The 22,340-nt window shown below is 40.7% G+C and overlaps 1 protein-coding gene across 4 annotated transcripts in view; it reads left to right on the top strand.

Annotated features, from left to right (window-relative positions):
- Positions 1-3,007: 3,007 nt before the first annotated feature.
- Positions 3,008-22,340, top strand: part of LOC131702059 (protein NDRG3-like) — a 37,154-nt gene continuing 17,821 nt past the window's right edge. For all 4 annotated transcript variants that reach the window (XM_059003677.1, XM_059003674.1, XM_059003675.1 and 1 more), the window contains exons 1-3: positions 3,008-3,164; positions 14,907-14,989; positions 18,787-18,819. In XM_059003677.1, coding sequence (XP_058859660.1) covers positions 14,933-14,989; positions 18,787-18,819 — 90 coding nt within the window. In that variant the 5' untranslated portion in view covers positions 3,008-3,164; positions 14,907-14,932. The remainder of the gene's footprint in view (positions 3,165-14,906; positions 14,990-18,786; positions 18,820-22,340) is intronic.

The following is a 22,340-nucleotide window of genomic DNA, read 5'->3' as shown; positions in this document are numbered from 1 at the left end:
GGGGAGGGTTAGGAATCCAGTCTTAATAAAAAAAAATACAATTGAGTTCTGGAAGGGTGTGATAAACTGTAATGAATGGTTAACATTTTTTAAATGGGATTTAATCTCAACCCATAGTGCCACCCACTGGCCATGTGTTGTAACTGTGATTTCTTTGCAAGGGTTTATTAATTAAGAGTTTGTTTTTTTTAATTAACGCATACCACCGGGTGGCAGGAGGCTGCCCCGTAATTGTTGTTTGTTGTTGTTTAAAGGCTATTGAAGTTTGATTGGCACTAGGGGTTCATTGGGAACACTGCTTTAGGTCAGCATACAACCTATTGTTTTTTTTAGGTTAGTTTACGTGTCTGGGGTAAGACTGAGTGTAAACAGATGCAGAACTCTATTGTTACACTTTAGAACCCACCAGCACAGCAGCTGTTTATGCTGACTTCCACGCTTACAGTATATAATGGTTTGGAGAAGATGTGCTTACTGGAAACTGTTACCAAACATTCTTTGAATGACAGTGACAACAGGGCCTGGTTGAGGGCAATGGTCAACAAACAAGCAATTTAGAGCTGTTAAAACAATGCCTCTAGCTGCATGTTTTAATTTACTTGCAAATCACTGTTTGCCCTCATACATTGCCTTGTTAAAAACATGGAAGCATTTTGGCTTTGGTAAATAATATGTGAATGTAAATAGCTGGACAAGAACTGGAACACTGCTGCTATCCCACTGAAAGACACTATTGAATGTGTAGCCATTCTTTGAATGTGTTACCAAAGCTTGAGACACAAAATTGCAATTGCTGCAGTGAAAAACAGATTGGTGCAGATATGATTGAAGAAAGTCCGTCTTTAATTGTCTTATCGTTTCTTATAGATTTTCTTCATTGTAAAACAAGGTACAACAGCACTCTACTATATAAGTTAAAAATGACTTTATGTGCTGCGATACGTCACTCTGTAGATCCAGGACCATTGAGGCGATACTACAAGAAAAACAAGTTGTTGCTGTAATAAGGGAATATATTCGAGGGGACATTGCAAATAACATGCAATGTTTTCTTTTTAAGAGTCACCAGGAGAGATGTATGTTAAGCTTGCTCCCAAAAGTGATATTCATAATCTATTTTAAAATTTCAATTTGACAGTAATTTCTTTTTTAAACCCTGGTTCTCTTTTATTCACATCCCTGTTATGGTTCTGTCAGTGCCTGCAGTATCATCATTATCCTCTTGTGTTGTTCTCAGTGCTTTGATTCACACTGCCTTTGTTCTTCCTTCGAGTAAGAATAGTCTTTTCTATTCATATCCTGCCATTTGTGAAACACAAGAGTATTCCTGTATCACTGAGTTCTGATAACAATTTCAGTTTCAATCTAATTGGCAAACAATGTAAAATGTCACTTTACAAGAGGTGATTAAAAATGGCAGGTATATAATGATTATTCTTTTTTCCCTTATTTGTTATTGTGGCAGGGCAGAATCCCTGCCTCTGTAAATCGTGTGTGTGTGTGTGTGTGTGTGTGAATGTGAGGTTGGCAGGGATGGGATTAAATCTGTCCCTGCCAGCAATCACAGGTGTGGCCATTCCCCAGTTAGGTAATTGATGCTAATTGGGGAGTGGCCACATGTATAAAAGGAAGCAAAAATGCTTCGTTTCCTGGGGATGTTTTGTTGCAAGTTTTGTTTTGGGTAGTAAAAGGCGAAAGTCCAACCTATAAGTGTTTTGTTCTTTTGTCAGCATTTTTCTTTTTTTGGCCCTCATGCTGTCTTTATTTTCTTCCTGTTTTTGTGTTTGTTTTGTTAATAAACATGTGCATACGTGCTTAAACTGCAGCGTTCTGAGAAATATATTTGTTTCTGGTTGTCATTGTAATAAAGGTTACAGGTTCCAGCTCTTTAACTGCCATAAATACTGCACAGAGGTTTGATACTTTGGAAAATAATGAAACTCCAGTTCTCTGCCTGTACTTTGAACCACATAGGGGCAGTAGTGTGGAGTAGTGGTTAGGGCTCTGGACTCTTGACCGGCGGGTCATGGGTTCAATCCCAGGTGGGGGACACTGCTGCTGTACCCTTGAGCAAGGTACTTTACCTAGATTGCTCCTGTAAAAACCCAACTGTATAAATGGGTAACTGTAGGTAAAAATAATGTGATCTCTTATAACAATTGTAAGTCGCCCTGGATAAGGGCGTCTGCTAAGAAATAAATAATAATAATAGGACTTTGATAACTAGAGAAATGACAACACAACCTCGGAGTAATACAGCTCCTTTCATAGCAGAAGCTTTTTACAAAACAACACCTGAAAAGAAAAGACAATTCAATAGAATAAAGCACAGCGAAAGCATGGTAACGCATAGGGAAGCACTGTAAAGCACCAATAATATGGTAAAAATGTATTTAAAAGGATAGTAAACTATGAGAAATGCATAGCTAAGCCATGGGAAAAGCATAGGAGAAAACTGCAAATTTAGTGTGATATTATAAATATAAACAACAGGAAAGGTAACTTAACAATGCCAATTCAAAAAAGTAGGCTTTTAGTCTAAATTTAAAAATACCCACTCAACCAGAGTCCCTGATAGAGAAGTCCACAGTCTGGGAGCCTAAGAGCTGAAAGGCTGGGATCACCTTGAGTGCGACACTTAGGATGGAGAGTAAAGCAAGGTCAGAGGAGAGCCGTGACCTCGAGAGACATGCACCAGCACTGCTACCTGGGAGAATTCCAGGGAGGCATTGAGAGGGGCTGATGACTGATAAAGCTGGCGGGTATTTTAAACTGGCATGCCATCATTGGTGCACACATTTCAGATGACCAAAGTTCAGCCTTGTCAAGATTGTTTTTGAGGGTAAAGCAGAAAATGCAAATGAGACATTTTCTGTAAACTAGCATTTTGTAGAAAGACTCCAGAATACAGTAACTTTGGTTCTTTCCTGAAGTCCTCAGTCTGTGGTTTAAAATGGACTTCTGTGTCTTTAAGAAAGGGGCGGTCGTGTCTGTCCAGTGACGTGCCTTGTCGTTGTACCCTTTCTGCTTGAGATAAAGAACGGCCAGAGAGCAGAATAGCAAATTCAGGAAAACGTGCTGAGGGTAGCATTGCGAATACGGCATTTATATTTTGTACTCGTCAGGAGTCTTAAGGTCACCAAACATCGTAGTTTTACCCAACGGTGAGTAGAAATGTCTTGCAAATGATTATGGTCTAGGTTAATTGTCGTTACTGTGTTTTTTTTTTTTATCATGATGTTCACGACGTTGTTCCTTTTGATGTTGCAATACACTGATTATTATATTATTTCAATAACACCTTTCTTCTTAAAAAGAATAAACCGCATATACCAAATCTTAAAAGGACTAGATTGGAGATACGATTATTCCAAACAGATTTTGGATTCTATTACCGTAATAAGGTTAAATGATATTTAAGATGGCTAGTCGTATTAATACATCGTTCTTTAGGAATTAGTACTGTCTGTACTCAGCTGTTTGTGAGTCACGGGGATAACATGATGGACGTTAAAACATTTGCTGTCCTACATGCATAATGTAGGTTAATATTAATTTAGACTACGTCAGATACACATCCTGTCTTCCCTTTCTACGGAATATATAAATACATGACACGACATACATCGTTAGCGGTGCCTTTTCAACGAGTTCTGGATGTGCCACTGGTGAGTGGGGTCCTGAGCTGTTTGAAGAACTGCCAACTTTTCAATTAACAATGTATGTCATTTACATAGCAAAGCTACGATCAATATCGCCATATCCCTGTATCCATACATCCTTTACCGCAACTGCTTGTTAACGTGCGAAGGAACGGACCGCGACTCTGTTGCAAACACGTACTAGAAATTTAGAATTTTTTGTTTTCTAAGGGTAAACACTTGGTTTAGACAGTACGGTATTTGGCCTTCGCCGTATAACATTTCACGTTTATAATTTCTAATTTAATTTTACGATGGGTATTGTTAATCACAGCATAGTAGCACCATCAATTTTAATTGGAAAAGCAGCAGAGGTCAGTTACCGCATTTGTCCTTGTCACTCACGAGTAGCTGTCGCCAGCTAGTTTGGTAAGTCATAGTTGTGTAACCTGGCGCACCTGTTCTGGTCCCAGTTGGATTTTTATTAGTATGGTATTGACCCCTGACCTACACTTTTTTTAAAACGCCCAACAGAGACAATGGTGGTGGATATTGCTTGCTCTGGTTGTGTTGCGTGGCGCTGCTTTTCATCTGTCATTTCTGTGATTATTTAGCTATAGCTTAAACAGACGTGTCGGTGTTTACACAATAGCAGCATAATACAGTTGGTTGTACCCTCGGAATTCCTGTACCATCAAAACAACAACGATGTGTGCATAATATGCAATGAAAAAACAAACAAAGGTATATCCAGGCCAAGTTAAGATTTCTGTAAAAAAGGGGTTGGTGAATTGAAATATTCTTGTATATTTGTTAGCTGCAATTGAACCTGGTCCTATGGCTGTTTCCTGCATGCTTTACACCTGTTAGTGCCAGTGTATGCAGGTTTGTCCACAGGAAGTCATCTTGCCCACTGAGCAGCAATGGTTTAAACATTAACTAACATTAATTAAGTTGAGCACCTCTGAGAGGTACAGTAGTTTGGCTATGGCAGTTGCAGAGTGTGTTGCGTAAGGTCTATAAAACCGACATGAGGAAAATTCCAGCAAGTCTGGCTGTGCTGGCTTTCCCTCTTGTGTTCCAGGAGTAGGAGTCTGCTGTAGCAGTGCATTCAGAAACTGGGGATTTTTAAAAGCCCAGGGCAGCAGGTCCTGGTATTAAAAAAAAGAATAAACAAGGAACCTGCAATGGGGAAATCGCTGGTATTCATCCACTTTCAAAACCCTTTCAAACATTAACCTGCAGAATTGCTGCACGTGATAGTTGCATTGAGGTGTCTTATTTCCATTGTGCTTCAGATATCTGGCTGTTTGGATATTGTTTCCCAAGACAGGTGGATACCTGTGCCTGCATCCAACTGGCCTGTTTATATGACTTCATGCATCGCTTGAGCAGGAGCCTCCATCACCCTGCTGATGTTTACACTTGATACACACACAAGGGGGCTGACAGCACAGGCTTTACAGCAAGCGGAGGCCTCATGGGAAGAATGGTAGAATATTCTAGATAATGCAGAACTAAGGGGAAGCATAGCGATGTAGCTTTAACAAAAAGACTAAAGAGTGACTCGGAGTTCATCTTATTTACTTGTCATCTTGGAAGCTTAGGAAGGTGGTGCATCACAACAAAGCTGGGTCACTACCTGGATTTTCGAATTAACAGCTACAGTATTTATTTATTTTTTGTAATAATTGAGGCATGTTTGTGTGTTTGTTTTTTTTTTACCCTTTTTGAGGCCTTGTGTTCCGCTGCACTTTGAACACCACACTTCAGAACCCATTTCAGATACAGACTTCAGACTGCCAGTGGCTGCAGCAATGTGGTCATGTGACTTTTTGCCTTTTCAGATGATAGACAAACCAAAAGGTTACTGTGTGAGATATTGGCTGCATATTTTCTTGTACACAAGCTGTATTCTACAAGTCTGTCAGGCAGGTTTGATTTATCTTGTAATCAAAATAACTTGTGTTGCTACCCCTTGATTATAACTTCAGAAAAAGCATGGGGCTTAACACTTACTCCCATACTGCACCCTACTGTAGATGACCCTGTATACTGATAACTGATGTAATGTATTGAAAACCCTTTCAGTCTTATACTGTACCACATGATATTAAAACCCCAGCTGGCTCGCTGAATGGAATGGAAAACACTTGCTAGCTCTGACTTGTCTCTGAATCATGTAGGTATGACTGCAGTATACTGTAATCCTGCTTCCCACATTGCCAGACAGCCTGGCTGTGTTTGGAAAAGTGCATTTAAAAACACACACCCACCCACTAATGACAGGTTTTCCTTTACAAATGATCCACTATTAAATGCTGTCAATGGGATTTCTAGGAGCACTAAGACCATCATGTCCTCCCTGCTGTACAGCACCCTAGCCTGGATGTGACAAGAAAGCCGTTTCTTTATTGAAGTCGTAGATCAGGTTTTTGGCGCCAGCTTTTGGGCAGACGGAGATATTCAATATTTTGTCAAGTCAGAGAGGCTTTGTGCTGGAGGAGTTGTTAGCCTGTGCTGCTGAATTTAATCCAGCCTTTGCAGGGCATTAGCAGGAATCAAACGGTATTCGGTACGACTCCATAGACGCTAAGCCTGCATCTTTCCATGTGTTACAGGCTCTGCAGACTGGAGGAGCTTTGTAAAATGACATCTGAATTGCTTTGCAGGGAGAGACGATGAAGTGCATGGTCTGATCTTAGTCTGGAGAAAAAAAACAATCGATTTAGTTATGAGTTTATAAAGATACCCCCCCATAGTGCAGGTTAATGTACTGTGTGTGTGAATGCAAACAGAAGAATCTTACTTTATAAACCATGGAAGCAATTGGGTTTACATTTTAATTGAAAAGGATGGAGACGTCAAGGCTAGTTAGTTTTTAACAGATTGTTTATTAAACCAGAATGCGTTTGTATTTCTGGCCTCTGATTTATGAGAGGGTAATAAATGATATACCGTATTTTGCCTTATTGGGTTAGCATGCTGTAAATATTTACCTGCAGTATAATTTAATTTAATTGGGTAAGATTTAATTATTACATAACGTAATCTGTTCTAAATACTACAACTCTACTTATTAATACCTGCTGTTTTTTTTCCAGGGATTTTATAAATAAATAAATACAAAATACAAGTATGCTGCAGTTCTTGGAACCAAAGACTATTCACTAGAATGCTTCATTTCAAATCTTCTTACTCTGAAAGTAGAGTTACTGTAATAACCATTCTCCTGTGGTTTCCATGGACTGGCAGCCATGGGCACACTGTAATGAGATCAAATAACTGCATTTGTATCTTAATTCGCTATTTATTTAGTTATGTATGTATGTATGTATGTATGTATGTATGTATGTATGTATTTATTGTTTAGATTGTTTTAACCAGGTCAAACTTCCTAGGAATTAATATATTTACAGATACAGAAGTACTGTATGGAATATCTATCTATCTATCTATATCTCATTTATTTGTGTGTGTATATGTTCTATAGTTATATATATGTGTGTGTGTAATATATATATTATATATACAAACACACACACACACACATTTGGATAAAAGCGTCTGCTAAATGACTTAATAATAATATAAGAAATGAAAAAGAAAATGAACCAATAGTTCAGCACTTTACAAGGAACAGACACACCATGGATGACCTAAAGTTTGTGGTTTTAGAAAAAATTAAATTAGATAGTGTATAGAAGAATAAAAATAAAATAAATGGATAAATAGACTAGATACCATGATGCCTGAAGGTTTAAACAGAAAGGAACAGTAGATCATTACATCATTAGCTATATAGTGAATGACATCACAAAGAGAAATAAATGTGTGGTTGCCATGGCATCAAAAGCTTATAAATTCCTCCAATGTTTGTTTTAAACACACTTTCCCTTGATAAAGGTATGTTATACATACCGAAACGTTATTTGTGTGAACCTTTTTGAAGAATAAATATATATATATTATATTGAGGAATGTTTTGTTAACTGTTTTTAGGCCCATTTTGAAGTTTGCAGTTCACAAAACCTTTTGAAAGTGATTTTAAAAACTGTACTAAACACATTAAACCAACAGTGAAAATGAAGCATTTTTATGTATTTTTACTGAGATTTTGATGAGCCTTTGCATCACGTGATGCAAAAAAAAAAACGAGGTCATGACCTCTGTGTCCTCCTAGCTGGTTACGGCCTTGCTGATTAACTGATTTAAAGAAATGATTAACCTGAGAGAACAGGCCTGTCAACCATTGCATAAAACATTCAGATCTGTTTTGTAAACTTCCATCCCCTTATAGTGAAGCATATCATAATAACAAGAAGAACTCCCTGGTAAAACCGAGCACACTTCCTCACCTTGTACCAACAAGCTGGCACTAACCTCCCCACAAGTGTCTTTGGGCTGAATGGTATTACAAAGAACAGCCCTGTACTGCATGGACACTGGGTACATACTTACTGTATTAAAACAACTAGCTGCAGACTTGGACAGTCCCACTCGTTCATACAGCATTAACAGACTGCCTTGCCGATGGGAGTGGATTCCCTGCACACTGCTGTGCACTTTAACTAATATTTTAACCTTGGGGAAGGGTAATGAAACGGAGGCTCCATCGGCAGGAGGGCCCATCAGCTACAGTAGCAGCAGTGAGTGTTTTTTTTTTGACGTATTAAAGTGTAAGCCAGAGAGCTGAATAAGGGCTGCTGCTTTCACTGCAGTACTGCATTGGAAGCAGTTTCTCTAGGATTGCAATGGCAATGATGGAACCAAACTCTCCTTCTATATATCTTGTTCCTGAAGAATAGATGTGGTGTGGTTTAGTTTTTGGTTTAATTTTGGTTCAGTGTTAAAATAGTACCGGTACATAAGTGACTGTAATACTATTAGTTTTTATTTCAGTCTTACAGAGCATAAAACCCTGATCCAATAATACTTGCTGTATATTTCCCTCAGTAGGCTGTTGCATGCTCTTGTACAGCACACTGTGAATTGGGGAATAGTGCCCAGTTTTGGGGTTATTGGGAAGAGCAGCAGGTTTTCTGTGCTACAGAACAGCATCAGTTGCTGGTGTTTACACTCTCCGGAGCCCCACAGTGAGTTTCAGTCTTTATCACAGAGCGCCCGGGGTTGGGAGGGACTCCAGCAGTCAATCGATTGTCTCCTCTCTCTCTCTCTCTCTCTCTCTCTCTCTCTCTCTCTCTCTCTCTCTCTCTCTCTCTCTCTCTCCTGGGGCTGTTCAATCATTTTGTTATATAAACCCAGTATACTGTGCAGGTCACCCAGTTGTCTCCTAACCCCGGTCTGTCTTGCTCTACACTGACTCCTACTGGTGCAGGAACTGCACTTCCACAAGGCTGCATTTTAGAAGAACCTTAAATGTGAGTCTTCAATATTCCGTTTTGCCTCGTTTTTAATAACGTGTTAAATACTGTCGAATGTAATATTTTGTTGAGGGGGATAGATCAGTCCTTTAACACGTGCACTGCACCTGATTGCAGATGGACACTAGCATTGACACGATAACAAAGAGTGATCTCTAGCTCTACCTGCGTCACTCCCCAGCAAATGAAGCTAATAAGATTGCTGCTTTTCTGCTTTGATCATGAAGACGGAGTGAACGGGATTCCTCCCACGCAGCCTCCTTTGAGAGAGGAATGTGATTGCCAGGCTTCACCAGGACATTTACACAGAAAGCAGGATTAGAATTCTCTTGTGCTCTTTCCACTTCCACGTTCAATCCTTTCCCCTTGGATGAAAACTATAAATGTCAGTCCGATATTCATCAGACACACGTGTGTTTGAAGTGTGAGATTAATGATTACTGGCGATTGCAGAGAGCTTCAGGAAAGAGTTTGCAGTACAGTGTGTCTGGCCCATGACTCATTAACTATGCTTTAATCTTGAAGTTCTCTTGAAGTTCTCTTGAAAGCCTAACCCCGCTCTTCCAATAAAAACCCAGGGGCATCGAGTGTTAATGATTTCAACACCCAGAACATGTTTCACTTATTTTCTCATGCACCAGTCTAATACAGGGTTGCATGCAGCTCGGTTTCCTTTCGTTTAGAAGGGCGTTTATGGGCTAGCTGGAATGAACTGTGATGTAGCAAACGCTGCTCTTTAAATGTTGGAATGACTCCTATCTGTAGGAGCAGTGTTGCCAAGGAGAAAGAGGAGAGTGGCCTGTTCCTGGAGTGCAGTGAATGCAATGTTGAAAATGAGCCTGGCTCAATTTATAGGGTAAACACATAAATAATTATACCCCTGGGCAGCTTAAAGGTATTTGAATGAATTAGGCTCCATTAAGTCAAGTCACATACAGGAGGCAGTGTGGTCCAGTGGTTAAAGTCCTGGGCTTGTAACCAGAAGGTCATCGGTTCAAATCCCACCTCTGCCACTGACTGACTCACTGTGTGACACTGAGCAAGTCACTAAACCTCCTTGTGCTCCGTCCTGCGGATGAGATGTTAAATCAGTGTCCTATTGTAAGTGACTCTGCATATAATGCACCGTTCACAGCCTACCTCTGTAAAGATGGTGGTCCACTATGAAAGGCACTATATAAAAATATACTTATTATATTATATCTCAGCATTATCCTAATTCTGCTAAGTTTTCATGGTACAGTACTCTTAAATAACATCAGAAACCCTTTACAAGGGATGCTGTGCTGTTTGAGTGCACGTATACAGGGATTATTCAGAGTTCACTATAGACCGGCCTAGATTTAACAATTTCCAAATGGGTCAATTTTATGTCCTTGGAATTGGAATTGATTAAAAGGGAATGGGAATTGGAACTGGGAATATATTTTAAATAAGAATCAGAATTAAAAAAACAGGAATTGACCCCAACCCTGGTGATGAAATGTCTGTAACGGTCTCCTAAGACAGTGTGCAGAATGACTGTGTTTCACCAGCTAGCATTTCCTCTGTCATCAATTATTCACTGACAGGCAGGTTCAGCTGCCTTTTGTTCAGTGTCTAGTAACTGGAGCTCGATCTGCTCGCATGAAACTTCATCAGTGCGAGTGTCTGTCGAGGTGAACCCAGTCGAGAGTGGTTCAGGAAGATTCCTCACAGCCGTTTCTGTTTGTTAGGAGCCTGAGGAGTACCTAACCTTGATGTCCCTTTATTAAGATACGCTGGTGAATACCAGGCTCGCACTGCATATCTCCTGTGAAAGGGTTTTCTAGGGAGGGAGGCCTTGAAACATCCACTTTTGGATTGGTAGGTTGTGATGGCTAACCTTTCCTGAAACCAGCCACTGTTCTGTGTGACTAATTACTGTAGCAGTTTGACTCCTAGAAATGTTTGAATTCTGTTTAATATAATTGCTCATACTGCGTCAGTCATTTTTATTTAAATATTTTATTCGAGATCGCATAGGGCTTGAAGCTAACGACCACACACAGAGTTTCAGTATTCTAAAGCTCAAAGGACATCTTCCAGGGAAATCTACACTGAACCTGATTGGCTGGGAAGGATCATAGTGGGAAATAGATGTGAATATCTTCGCTGTCTGTCACTCCGTTCTGTATTCCCATCAGTTCACTTCTTTCAATTTTATTTAACCCCTTAAGGTACACAAGGAATTAAACGTTTGTTCAAACGGTTTCTTCTTAAAATACTTTTCAGAGTGACTCGAGCATCACAAGGAAACTGACCATTTGGATGACCGACCAGATCCACCCTGTCAGTACATTTTAAACCCTGTTTTGTGCACCTCAAATAATGTTATTTGTGGGGCATGCATGTCCCTTGTACCTTAAATGGTTAAGCTTGTGTTGGAAAAACACCTGCTGCTTGCTCAGAGCTGCACACATAACTGTATCGGACAGCTGGCATAGTGGAAGAAAAAACTGCATGGGAGTGGAACATGTAATTGTAATTCTGACATCGGTGAGCCTGAGGACCATTTACATACCATAGCCAGTCGCTAATCCGAACCAGCTGGGACCGGACCCTCTTCACACTAGTGATTTGTTGGAAATTCTGATGGCAGTCTGTCCCATAATAAAGATTGACTAATCTAGTGTTTTATGATTTTGCCAGTTACATCAAAAACCCCATTTTTAATACAGCTGAATTTTTTTTTTTTACATGATCTTGCATTTCATTGTGATAGCATCTTTCGGACTATAGGTTAGTTCAGACAATATACTAAACCGTGTTCTTCTGATAACAAAACCCATTTCACTGTGTTTCCATATGGAAAGATGATGGTGCTTTCTGACAGATGCAAAGCCCCTGTCCTGAGAGGTGCAAATTAGAATCCCATCTCCCGGCAGTGACGTCCTGTCATACCTTGTACTGTATCGCCATAGCAACTACAGAAGGTGACCCAAAATAACCTTCGCAGCTTTAACCGGGACACAGTGTTGCTGCATAATAAAACATGAAATTAATTTTAAAATAACACGACCCAAAGGAAACGAATAGATTACTGCTTGACGCATTTGGTTTGTATTCTGTGGACGGACCTGGGTGGAACATTAGTGCTGTCGGTATATCGATTCACCAAGCATGTGGACTGCAAATCCAATGTCAAGTCCTTGCAGCATCTCCAGTGGCACAGTGCTTCTTCACACCTCAGAAAAATACTTTGAACCTACTCCTGTTTAATGGATTGTTTTAAAACCAGTAGGCACCTCACTGTGGTACTGTACTAAATTGTATGAAAGTCAGACAATCTGTTCCACCTCAAATGGTTAGGACTATTTTTAATGTCCGTCTTGACCTACTTACATTTCGGAGAAATACTTCAAAAGGAACCCAGTTTGTACCAAACTGTAACTGTTCCGAAGTTTATTCGTCATGAATCGCTGGTGACCTTGCCCTGAAAGTCAAAGATTCCAGACTATCCTAATACACGTGGCCTTTGTGAGGTACAGAGCGTGAACAATTGTTTTAGTATTCTGCGAAACGCTAGGTTGTAGATAAATACTTTAAATACAATCTGTGACATCACCAAGTCCAGTTGAAACCGCCACGTTGTCAAAGATTATTGGCTCCTGAAGAATTCAGGATTAGGAGGGACTACTGTACATCGCATTTCCCTTTAGTCCCAGATTTTTTTTTTTACGTCTGAGGGAAGTTTCAGATTTATATTCTAAATAAACCTTCGTAAGCACTCCTGACTCTTTTACTGCTTTTTTTTTTTTTATCGAAAAGCTGATCTGGTTTAAATGAGCTGAAAGCAGATTTCTGAAGCAAGGTCCCGTCACAGTTTTAATGGATATAATGAGTTTCTGCTTGTTTTGTTTGCTTCAGCGCAGTGACTCTCTCGGGCCCGGCAGAGTTGTTATGTATCCAGAACAGAATAACCAACAAGACCCCCTGTTCTCAAAACACGCCTTCAAGAAAAATTCTGAGCTTTTGTGTTCTTGATGTAGCCGTATCAACTAAAAAAGAAAAGTTAATTCAATGAGGTGCAAAAAACCTGAAGTGTGACATTAAAATAAGGTATACTTCACATCCAAACAAGCATAATCACTGTTCATTTCATTGATGTTTGTGTTAATAGAAGTATTAGGGGTGTGCTGATACTCATGCTAGTAATTGCCTTTAAAAAGTCTTTACCGTCGGGTATTAAATAAGCTATTCGTTAATGTGTTGATTTCAAAACAAGAAAAGCTCCCCTTCCCTTACCGACAACGAGTATCGGCACATCCCTAATACTGTAAAGATGAAACCCTTGCTTCTGAATAGAAAGGCTGGATAGCATGTCTTCTTGATGGAGTTTATTTAACCCCCTACCCTGTTGAGTCTCTGCCATTTCAGCTGAGGGCAGAGGCGTACATAATTACCTTTAAAGCTGAAATGATATATTTTTGTTTCTTATGCCAGTAACATTATGCAGCACCTGAAAGATGCGTCCTGAATTTTGTGTGTGTGTTTTTTCTTTCTTTCTTTTTTCATATTTTTTGTTGTTTTTCCAAGCACCAGGGGACGGGCAGCAGGCATAAACCTTACATTTACGGTCCTCCTACAGCAAATAAAAACTGTATACCACGAAGGATCATTCGGTATTCTCTAGAACGTGGCTCCCGCAGTATATACCATGAGGAAGATGATTGCATTGCACTGAAGGGGGCAGTGTTGAGTGCTGTTGTGTTTACATGGAACTCATGCAATAATGGAGCAACCTGGGCCACCAAACTCCCCTTGTCAATACGGCCTCCTCCAGGGAGTATCTGTTACCCTGTTTGCAGTCTTGCTCTAAGCTTCAGTAAATTACTTTAGTCCTCCAAAGAAAAAAACATTTGAGGCAGCTTTCCTTCTGTTTTCAGTGTTACAAATCACTGACTTCTTTTGTATCGTAATTTAATTTGCATGGGCTTGAAATGACACTATAAATCATATACAAAACCTTGCTTAAATGGTGAACCATCGTCACAAACCATCATGTCAGAATGTGTATTGATTTGAGAAACATTTCCTGTTCCTTTAAGAAAACTAATGTAGTTTCTAATCAATCGTAACATTGCCACTGGGGCAAGATTATTTTTTTTGTTTAAAAGCATCAGCTCTTCATTGTGGTTGTAGAAAGCTACAGCTCCAGGCTGTCTGGTCACTTGGCTATTTTGAGCTACTCCTGTGGGGGGCAAATCATTCATCAGCTACCTGGGAGGTGAGCAGCTAGACTGGGGTTTACATCATGAGTCCTAGGGAGTGCTGAAGCTGAGGCACAGGAAAGGTTAAAGGATATTGCACTCGCGTCTCAATGTGTTCTAAAAACAGCTCTTAGCAGATGGTGTCCTTCAATGAATTTCTAGAGAATTTTCTCCAGTGATAATGTATATTATGGCCATTTGTACATACAGACTAACTTATTCTGAAAGACTAATGGAAATGGCACTTTTATAGAAAGGACGAAAAGCATTTTGGATTACTGTAGAATTTAATTAAGCATCCCTGAGAAGGATGGATTTATTTTTAAAACCTTAATACGGAGGACTGTGAAGTTTCTTGGGTACAGAGACACACACTGAGTTATTGTATTGGTACAAATCGAGGATGCACAATGGTTCCAAGTGGGTAACGCAAAGACAAGCAATAAGGGAGTGCAGGCAATCTCTCGCTGGAGTTGTTCCCCTGCGGGAGGTGGCTATTCAAATATGGAAAATAAATTTGCTTTCCAGCTTCCACGTGGGTGGGATGAGAATGAGACGTTCAGCTACCAGTGTAGTCCTGTTAATATTAACTGCTTCACGGCTGTAGCAGTGGTCAGTTTGCTTACGTTTTACTTTCTCCTGTGTTCCAGGTTTCAGTAGCGGGTGTGCATTTATCATGGACGAGTTACAAGACGTACAGCTAACTGAGATCAAGCCACTACTGACTGAAAAGGTGAGTACTGGGCAATACATTGTGTGTGTGTGTGCGTGTACACTGGTGGGACTAGATCTGTTTTCATTGGCTGCTGTACAAACCTGCAGTCTGTTCCACTTGTACTTGTGGAATTCAGAATTAATTGCATTTACAATGTGATTGTAGTTTTAGTTGAACCTTGGCACATCTGTGTAGTTATACTTGGAATAAACAGAGTAAACATGTTAATGTGGTTAGCTGTTAATGTTACTTTTTAGTATAATTGTAATTTACTGTAGCACAGTTGTAATTGAACAGAAAGCATTGTAACTGTAGTTGCAATTTGAGCAAACAGTTGTGCTGTAGTTAGACCTGCTGCTGTATTCAATGGTATGGTACCAGTACTGGACTAGTGCCGCTGGCATGCTGCATCTCTTCCAGCAAGGTCTCTTTGGGTCATAAATGTTGGCAGCTTGTCTTTCAGCAACGCAGGTGACTTATAAAATGAAAAAAATTGTATGCGTTTTTAATGGCTCGACACAAAAAAAAAAGCTCTTGCAGGACTGTTCTTTGTTCTTTGTTGTTCAAACATTTTAAAGTGCTACAACATCGTAAACACATTTAGAACTAGTAACTTGCATGCATTTATCTAATCCTTTATCCTAATCAATCAAACAGAAGGCAGTTTGTGTTGCCCGCTGGGTGGAGAAATCTGATATCAATTAAAAAGTACCAGGTTGATCTCTCTTGTGTCCAGCAGTGTCGCTCATTTCAATTTTCTTGATGGGTTTAAAAATCAAACAAACAGCAGTGCAATGATTGTGACATAGATCTGTGAACTGAAGCAGAGTGTACTCCTGAGGTGATTGTGAGATCCTCCCTCATTTTAGTATAATTATTGGTGTGAATAATTGATGACTCTCCTGCCTGCCTGCCTGCTGCAGATGAGTGCTACACAGCAGTGAGGAGTGCTAGGGGAGAGGAATCTCTCCTGGGAGCTTCTAATATGATCAAAGAGAAGGACCTGGAAACCTGCTAACACTTGCTGAGAAGCTTCTCTCTACTACACACTGCTGAGTTAGGAACATTTATAGAAGACCCATCTACAGATATTTTCAAGATTCCCCCACTGATATCATATAGATGAGACAAGAACCAAAGAGAATGCAGTGTGTATATACACGGTGAGATTCATCCTTCTGCTGAACTTTTTTAAAAGGCCATGATGTACTACCTGTAAATCCATTAACACAGAGATCAGAAAGCACTAAATGATCATTCAGCATCCATGAGCCTTTTACATGCACCTCTAAAGGAATGGTATACTGCGTTATCTGCAAGAAGTGCAACAAACTTGACATTGGGGAAGCTGAAAGGCGTTTAGCAGACTGCTAGTATATGACATCACAAACACATTAATAGATTTAAATAGAAATAAGTGGGTGTAGTTACCATGGCATCAAAAGTCTAGAAGTACTTCCACACTTTCCTTTAACAAAGGTGTGTTAAAAATACCAAAATATTGGGAAGTTGGCTCGTTTGAGCATGTCTATGAATTGAATCAGTACTGGAGACTAGAGGCCAGTAAATACTACTCCACTTACCCAATAACTGCAAGGAGCTTAATGAGACCCACCAGGCATCTCTTGTGAAGGTCACCTTCAATGAAGGCTTATGGGAAAGCCTGGGACCATTTGAACTGCCTGTCCAGCCTGGACTGAGATCCTTCACAGAAACACAGACACACAACTCTACCCCAGAGAACCCTGAGTGCCTTTACCAAACTGTGAAGCAGTAGGCAGTGTAATAAAACACATCTTCAAACTGTGTCACAGCTCAGAAAGCAGAGCAGATACAAGTAAAGGGAATTTTTTTAATATATTGATAATTGTTACAGGAAACACTAAAAGTGCTGACCATTTCTAAATGCGCTTATACAGTAACCTTCATTTTATATCCTCTATATGTATATGTCCAGGTATTTATAACCCTGTGTGGAGCACTACACCCTGCCTGTGAGTGCTGTATTGCACCATGCGGTGGTGATTAATCTTCTTGGCTACTGTAGGTGTTTTAATGATGTAACTAGAACGGAAATCCAAGAGACTGGCATTGTGAGCTGCTGTATATTTTGAAGGTAACAGTTTAATTACGTTTGGAATATTACTGGTTGGAATATTACTGATGTGGAAAAAACCTCCCAGTAGGGGTCCCGATTAGCTAGTGCTGTTAAATCGGAAAAGGGGATAAAGTGAGTAGAATTGGACCTAAGTAATCCAGCAGTCTGTCCCCTCTCTGCAGGCACTGAGCTGGATTTTGTAAAGTAAGTAAGTGTTCACAAACACACACACACACACACACACACACACACACACACTGCCATGGTTAACAGGATGGAAAAGTTATTTCTGCCCTCAGACCAACCTAAACACAAAAAGCTGTGGACATGTTTTCAAAGAGATAAGTACAGTAAAGCTTATGCTACAAACTGAGAGAGGTCCGGAACAAATTCAAATATCCAAACCACTGCAGCAGGTTTCTTTCTAGTTTTGCAAAACTAAATGATTTCCTGTTCCGTACACCCCAGGGGTGTCTTGGGGCACCTCTTTGGCACTCGGGTACCCACGGGCAGCAGAGAGAGAAAGAGACTCGCACTGCCAGTGGATAGTACTGCAACTCTTGGCTTTGGGTCTTAAATTAATTTCCACTGTTTTGTATTCTGTGCATGTCTGGCTGAGGAGGGATAGATTTTTCTTCTCGTACGTTTAGAACATCACATGTCTCCAGGGGCAGGGGGTTGGAATTTTCCACTCTCACACACCACACTCCCTGTCTCTCTCGCTCTGTGTCTTACCCTGTATTATCTACAGCAGCTTAGCATGTTGTACAGCGGAGCTGAGAACCTGGTCAGTGTTCAGCAGAATGTGCTGCTTTTAGTTTTATTAAACATTTAATAACCCAAAGTGTAGTGAAACAAACCTGTGCATCTCTAGCCAGAAGAAGGTCCTTTTAGGGAAGCATTGGTAAACCAGTGGAATTATCCCCAAGGTTACCAGGTGATGCTGCTCATTGTTTAATGTATGCTGCTGTGCTTTCAGTTTCCACTTCCTTCTATTCTGCTTTAGAGAGGTTGTGAGCTTAGTAACGAAACCAAAATATGCTGTGTTTGAACAGAACCACTCTCCATAACTTGTGTCTAATTCAATCGTAATGCAGGTTTCATCTAGGGCTATAGTATAACTGCTTGACTATAATTACAGATAACTCTGTCCTCTGATTGGCTGAAATAACCTTGAGCATTGTATAAACCCATGTAAGCATCAACCCTTTTTTCTTGCTCCCTCCCCATTTAGCAGTTGTGCTGACTTCCCTCGTAAGTGTTAATTTGGCGTCCCTGGTTTATACAGCTCCATAAAGCACTGTGTGGGCATCACTCCGTTAACAGACTCGAATATTAAAACGATTAGTTCTGGATTGTATGGGCATCGACGCTACGCTCTCCCCTCGTACGATGTGGAATGGGAGTAGGTTGATACAAGCCTGGCGTCCTGTGTTTGTGTCTGGTTGTATTACGCTCGGCACTACAGATCGTTTTGATGTACCGGCTTCTGTCGTCACCAGCGCTGTCAAAGCAACCAAACTAAATCCATCTCCCGCAAAACCTAAAAAGGGTAGCCATTTCTGATGTAATCAGAGGAGACCCCAGCAGTCTTCTGTTGCTACCAGCAATAAAATGAAAAGAAGTGAACGAGGTCCTAATGTATTTGATGTGAAAGCTGTTGAGGCTCCCCGGGACCTAATTCTTGTGGTTTTGTGTTTTTTTTTTCTCTTCGCAGAACGCTCGGAATTTCCAGGACTTTGACTGCCAGGTGAGTGAACCCAGCTGCCATGATGGATGGGACCACATGGGAGTGAACTGAGGAAATGACGGGGTTACACAACCAGTGGATCAGCAAGCTGTGTTTTCAAATCGGGGTTATATTGGAAACACTGGCTTGATAATTCAGTTGACAAAGGGTTCCTGAGACTCTGTGCACTCTGAAGCTTTCACTCTGCTGATGTTTTGTTAAAAGAAAGGTATATCTCAGTTGCACCCTCACCCCACCCACCAGTCTCACGTTGGGAGAGACGGCCACAGGAGAGTTCTTTCAATTATTGGAGCAACGTGTGCGAAACAGAACGACATTGTTAATATGCTATATTTTATTTTTGAAAATGCTATAGTAAAATTGTATTTTATTAAGTCTATTGAAACAGAAAACCTGTAGGAAGCCTCTGTGTCCTATTTTACAATAGCCCACAAGAAAACAATCCATACCAGAAAGTTCAGTTAGCAAACCGCTCATCACAAGAATCAATACCGATCATTTTCTGTTGACCTATGCAAGGCTGTATCAAGCCTGTCGTAAACCATTTTGACTTGCAGTGACTCAGTTCAAGCATTTGTAAGCAGACCTATTTGGTTTGTAAATGCCATTACCTAAATAAGAATAAATGTTTGATCACAAACTGCATTCTCCTCCTGGGTTCGAGAATCCAGTAGGATATCTGCTGTAGTGTCCGTGTAACGAGACCACCGCCCTGTATCGTGGGCTGCTTCGGTAGATTTACTGTTAGGTCACAAAGGGGTCTAAGCTAAGCCGCTCATTTCACAGGAGAGTATAAAAAAAAAATAACAGCTTTACTGTCCTACCCCTCCTCCCTGGTGTTAGCTGATGTGACGGCGACCTCTAAGTTGCAATGACAGATCAATGTTATATCATCCACTTATCCCATCTCAGATTAATCCGTACGTACTGCATTTTCTGATTGCACTAACATTTGAACAGCATACCCAGTTATTTTCTGCATATCCATAAATTCAATCACGGCTTTAGTGGGTTTGAATCTTTTGCTACTTGCTTCACACCCGTTAGCAGTTGAATCCATTCCTGGCTTTACTATGATGTGATTAATTCCACACACCTGAGTGGATGAGCTCTGCTGTCTGCTTGCCTGGTTTAGCTCAGCCATGATGAAGGAATCACCAGATCCACAGTTTCAGGCTAAGGCAGCATGAGGTGTCATGTGGATTTCTCTCTGGGAAAGCATTAGAACAGGTGCAGACTACAATGGAAGAGGGAGCGCCTCTAAATATTAGGGGAGGGTTAAAAATGTCACTGCAGACAATGTAAAGATACGTCTGCAATACTGTTCTGTGTGGAAACTCGAGGTTTCCACAGGAGCTGTCCGAAGAGCTGAAACAAGAAAACGAAAGAGGAAAACTGCTGTTCGAGGCAAGCAATACATCAAAGACTCAAGAGACTGGGAGAAGTCAGCAGGTTAGATGAAAGAAGTGCTCAGCCAGATGATACCAGATCCTACTAACACAAAGCTGCAGAAATACTCTGGGATAATATTGAGAGCATGAAAGCTCTGCTATGCCTGCCAGTCTGTGAGGTTTGAGAGCGTCTGTAATGATGCCCTTGCAGTAATTGCTCGGGTTGCAAACGCAATCATTTTAAGTGAAGTGTATCAATGTATCAGTCGCTCCTGTAACATCCAAGGAGAAAGCATAATTGCAGGGGTTGCCTGTCTGTGTTCTGTGTTCGGAATACTGCTGGGATGCAACGCTAGGATTTGAAAGAGGAGCCTATTTACACCACCTAAATAATGCACCATCATCACATTTCTGAAAACTGCGAATAAAACGAATTGCAGTCCAGTGGTTTCAAAGCGAGTGGACCGCTCTGATTTATGTAGTGTGGAGAGGGTGCAAGACTCCCATTCTGTAGCAGCTTGAGACTTAATGAGACACGTGGCCTTGTCGCCTCTGCAGCACAAGGTTTACTGTTGTAATTAAGTCAGTAAAACCTGGAGCTGCTCTCACTGCTGCGGAGTGGAAGTGTTTAATGCATGCACCCATGTCCCTGAGTAATGGGGGCTGTGTCTGGAGCAGTCACAGTGCTGCAGGATCTCTGTGGGTGAATCAGTTCATCAGAGACAACCACGGTCTGCATGTCATTGTCTTTGCACAGATGAATAAAGAGCGGCTGTGGGGTAATGGTTGGGATTGCAGGTGATAGAAAAAGAAGCATGCCCTTTTATATATTCTGTGCATGTAAGACAACGGCTGCAGTCACCCAGCTGGTGGTATAATGCGCTGTGACAGGCTGCTATCAGGGTTGGCAGCTACGGCATTGTTCCCCGATGCCCTCTTTGTGTTTGAGATTTTGAAAGCTCGCTTTGTCAGATGTGTTTCTAATAAAGCGTCTTCTCTGCGAGACCTGCAGTGTGCATGCACTGATAAAAGTGTGAATGGAGTACTGTGGCTCCTGGACATGTAACTGCACACAGTTCTGATGGACCCCTGGCACCCTCTGCATCTTCTCAGAAATGCATTGTTTCGGGGTGGGGTTAATGTTTAGCAGTGTTGTGCCAGTAGGGGGCCTCGTGCACATGTTTAATGTACAGTACAGCATCCATCACTTGTCTCAATCTCACTGTATGAAGTGTTGTGCGTGTTGGTTAACAATTAGTAGAATTCTGCAAGTTAAAAAAAAATAAAATTGTGCTCAGATTCTGTTAAAAAAAAAAAAAAAAAAAAAAAAAACAGATCTTAAATAATTCTGCAGGATAACATCTTAACCTCCCAAAATGTTTGTTACCTTTGGTTACCAAACACACACTTTTTTGTTGAACCATTTAAGGACCAAAAACAAGAATAATAATAAAAATAATCTTTCAGGTTGGATGTCCTAAAGCTAATTGTTGAACCCCACCCATCCCAAAACGAACATTGATCTGACATTAACTCAAACCTGAATGGTTTCTTTCCCTTGACACCGCTGCAGTGGATGGTATATTTGCATCGTGGTTTTATTAGTTGCCCCAGCACACTGGTCCTGCCCTTTGCCTGTGATACACAGCGATTGTCCCAGATAAACAGTTGGAGGAGGGGAATCCTGTCGACCCAGATGTTGGCTGACTTGCGAGAGATGGATTGATTTAATCTGCTGTAGTAATTATAGGCTTGCAGGAGAACAGAGTCATCACACTGCCAGGGCTATTTTTAAATTCAGTCATTGAGCAGGGCTGGGCATTGCACAAGAGAGCGAGTGTGGGGAGGTGGGGAGCCTGGCATCACTGCAAAGCTATCGACTCATTAGAGAATCGGCACTAGATTTCATATGCATTGCAGTGAGACCCACTGTATGTACATTCATTTAGTAGGCTTTGACTGCTTCTGGAACCTACAGGACAAACTATATAGATCCAACTAGACACCAGCAGATTTCAAATAAAATATATGTACATTATTCCTCCCAATTAAAGAAAACAAGCCTATGGAATCAGAGATGAACCCATAACTAAGTTGTCTTGTTTTTGAATGATGTTTTAGTGCCCTCTA

This window comes from Acipenser ruthenus, chromosome 29 (assembly GCF_902713425.1).
Source record: "Acipenser ruthenus chromosome 29, fAciRut3.2 maternal haplotype, whole genome shotgun sequence".
Taxonomy (NCBI): domain Eukaryota; kingdom Metazoa; phylum Chordata; class Actinopteri; order Acipenseriformes; family Acipenseridae; genus Acipenser; species Acipenser ruthenus.
This window is presented reverse-complemented; position numbering and strand designations above follow the sequence as displayed.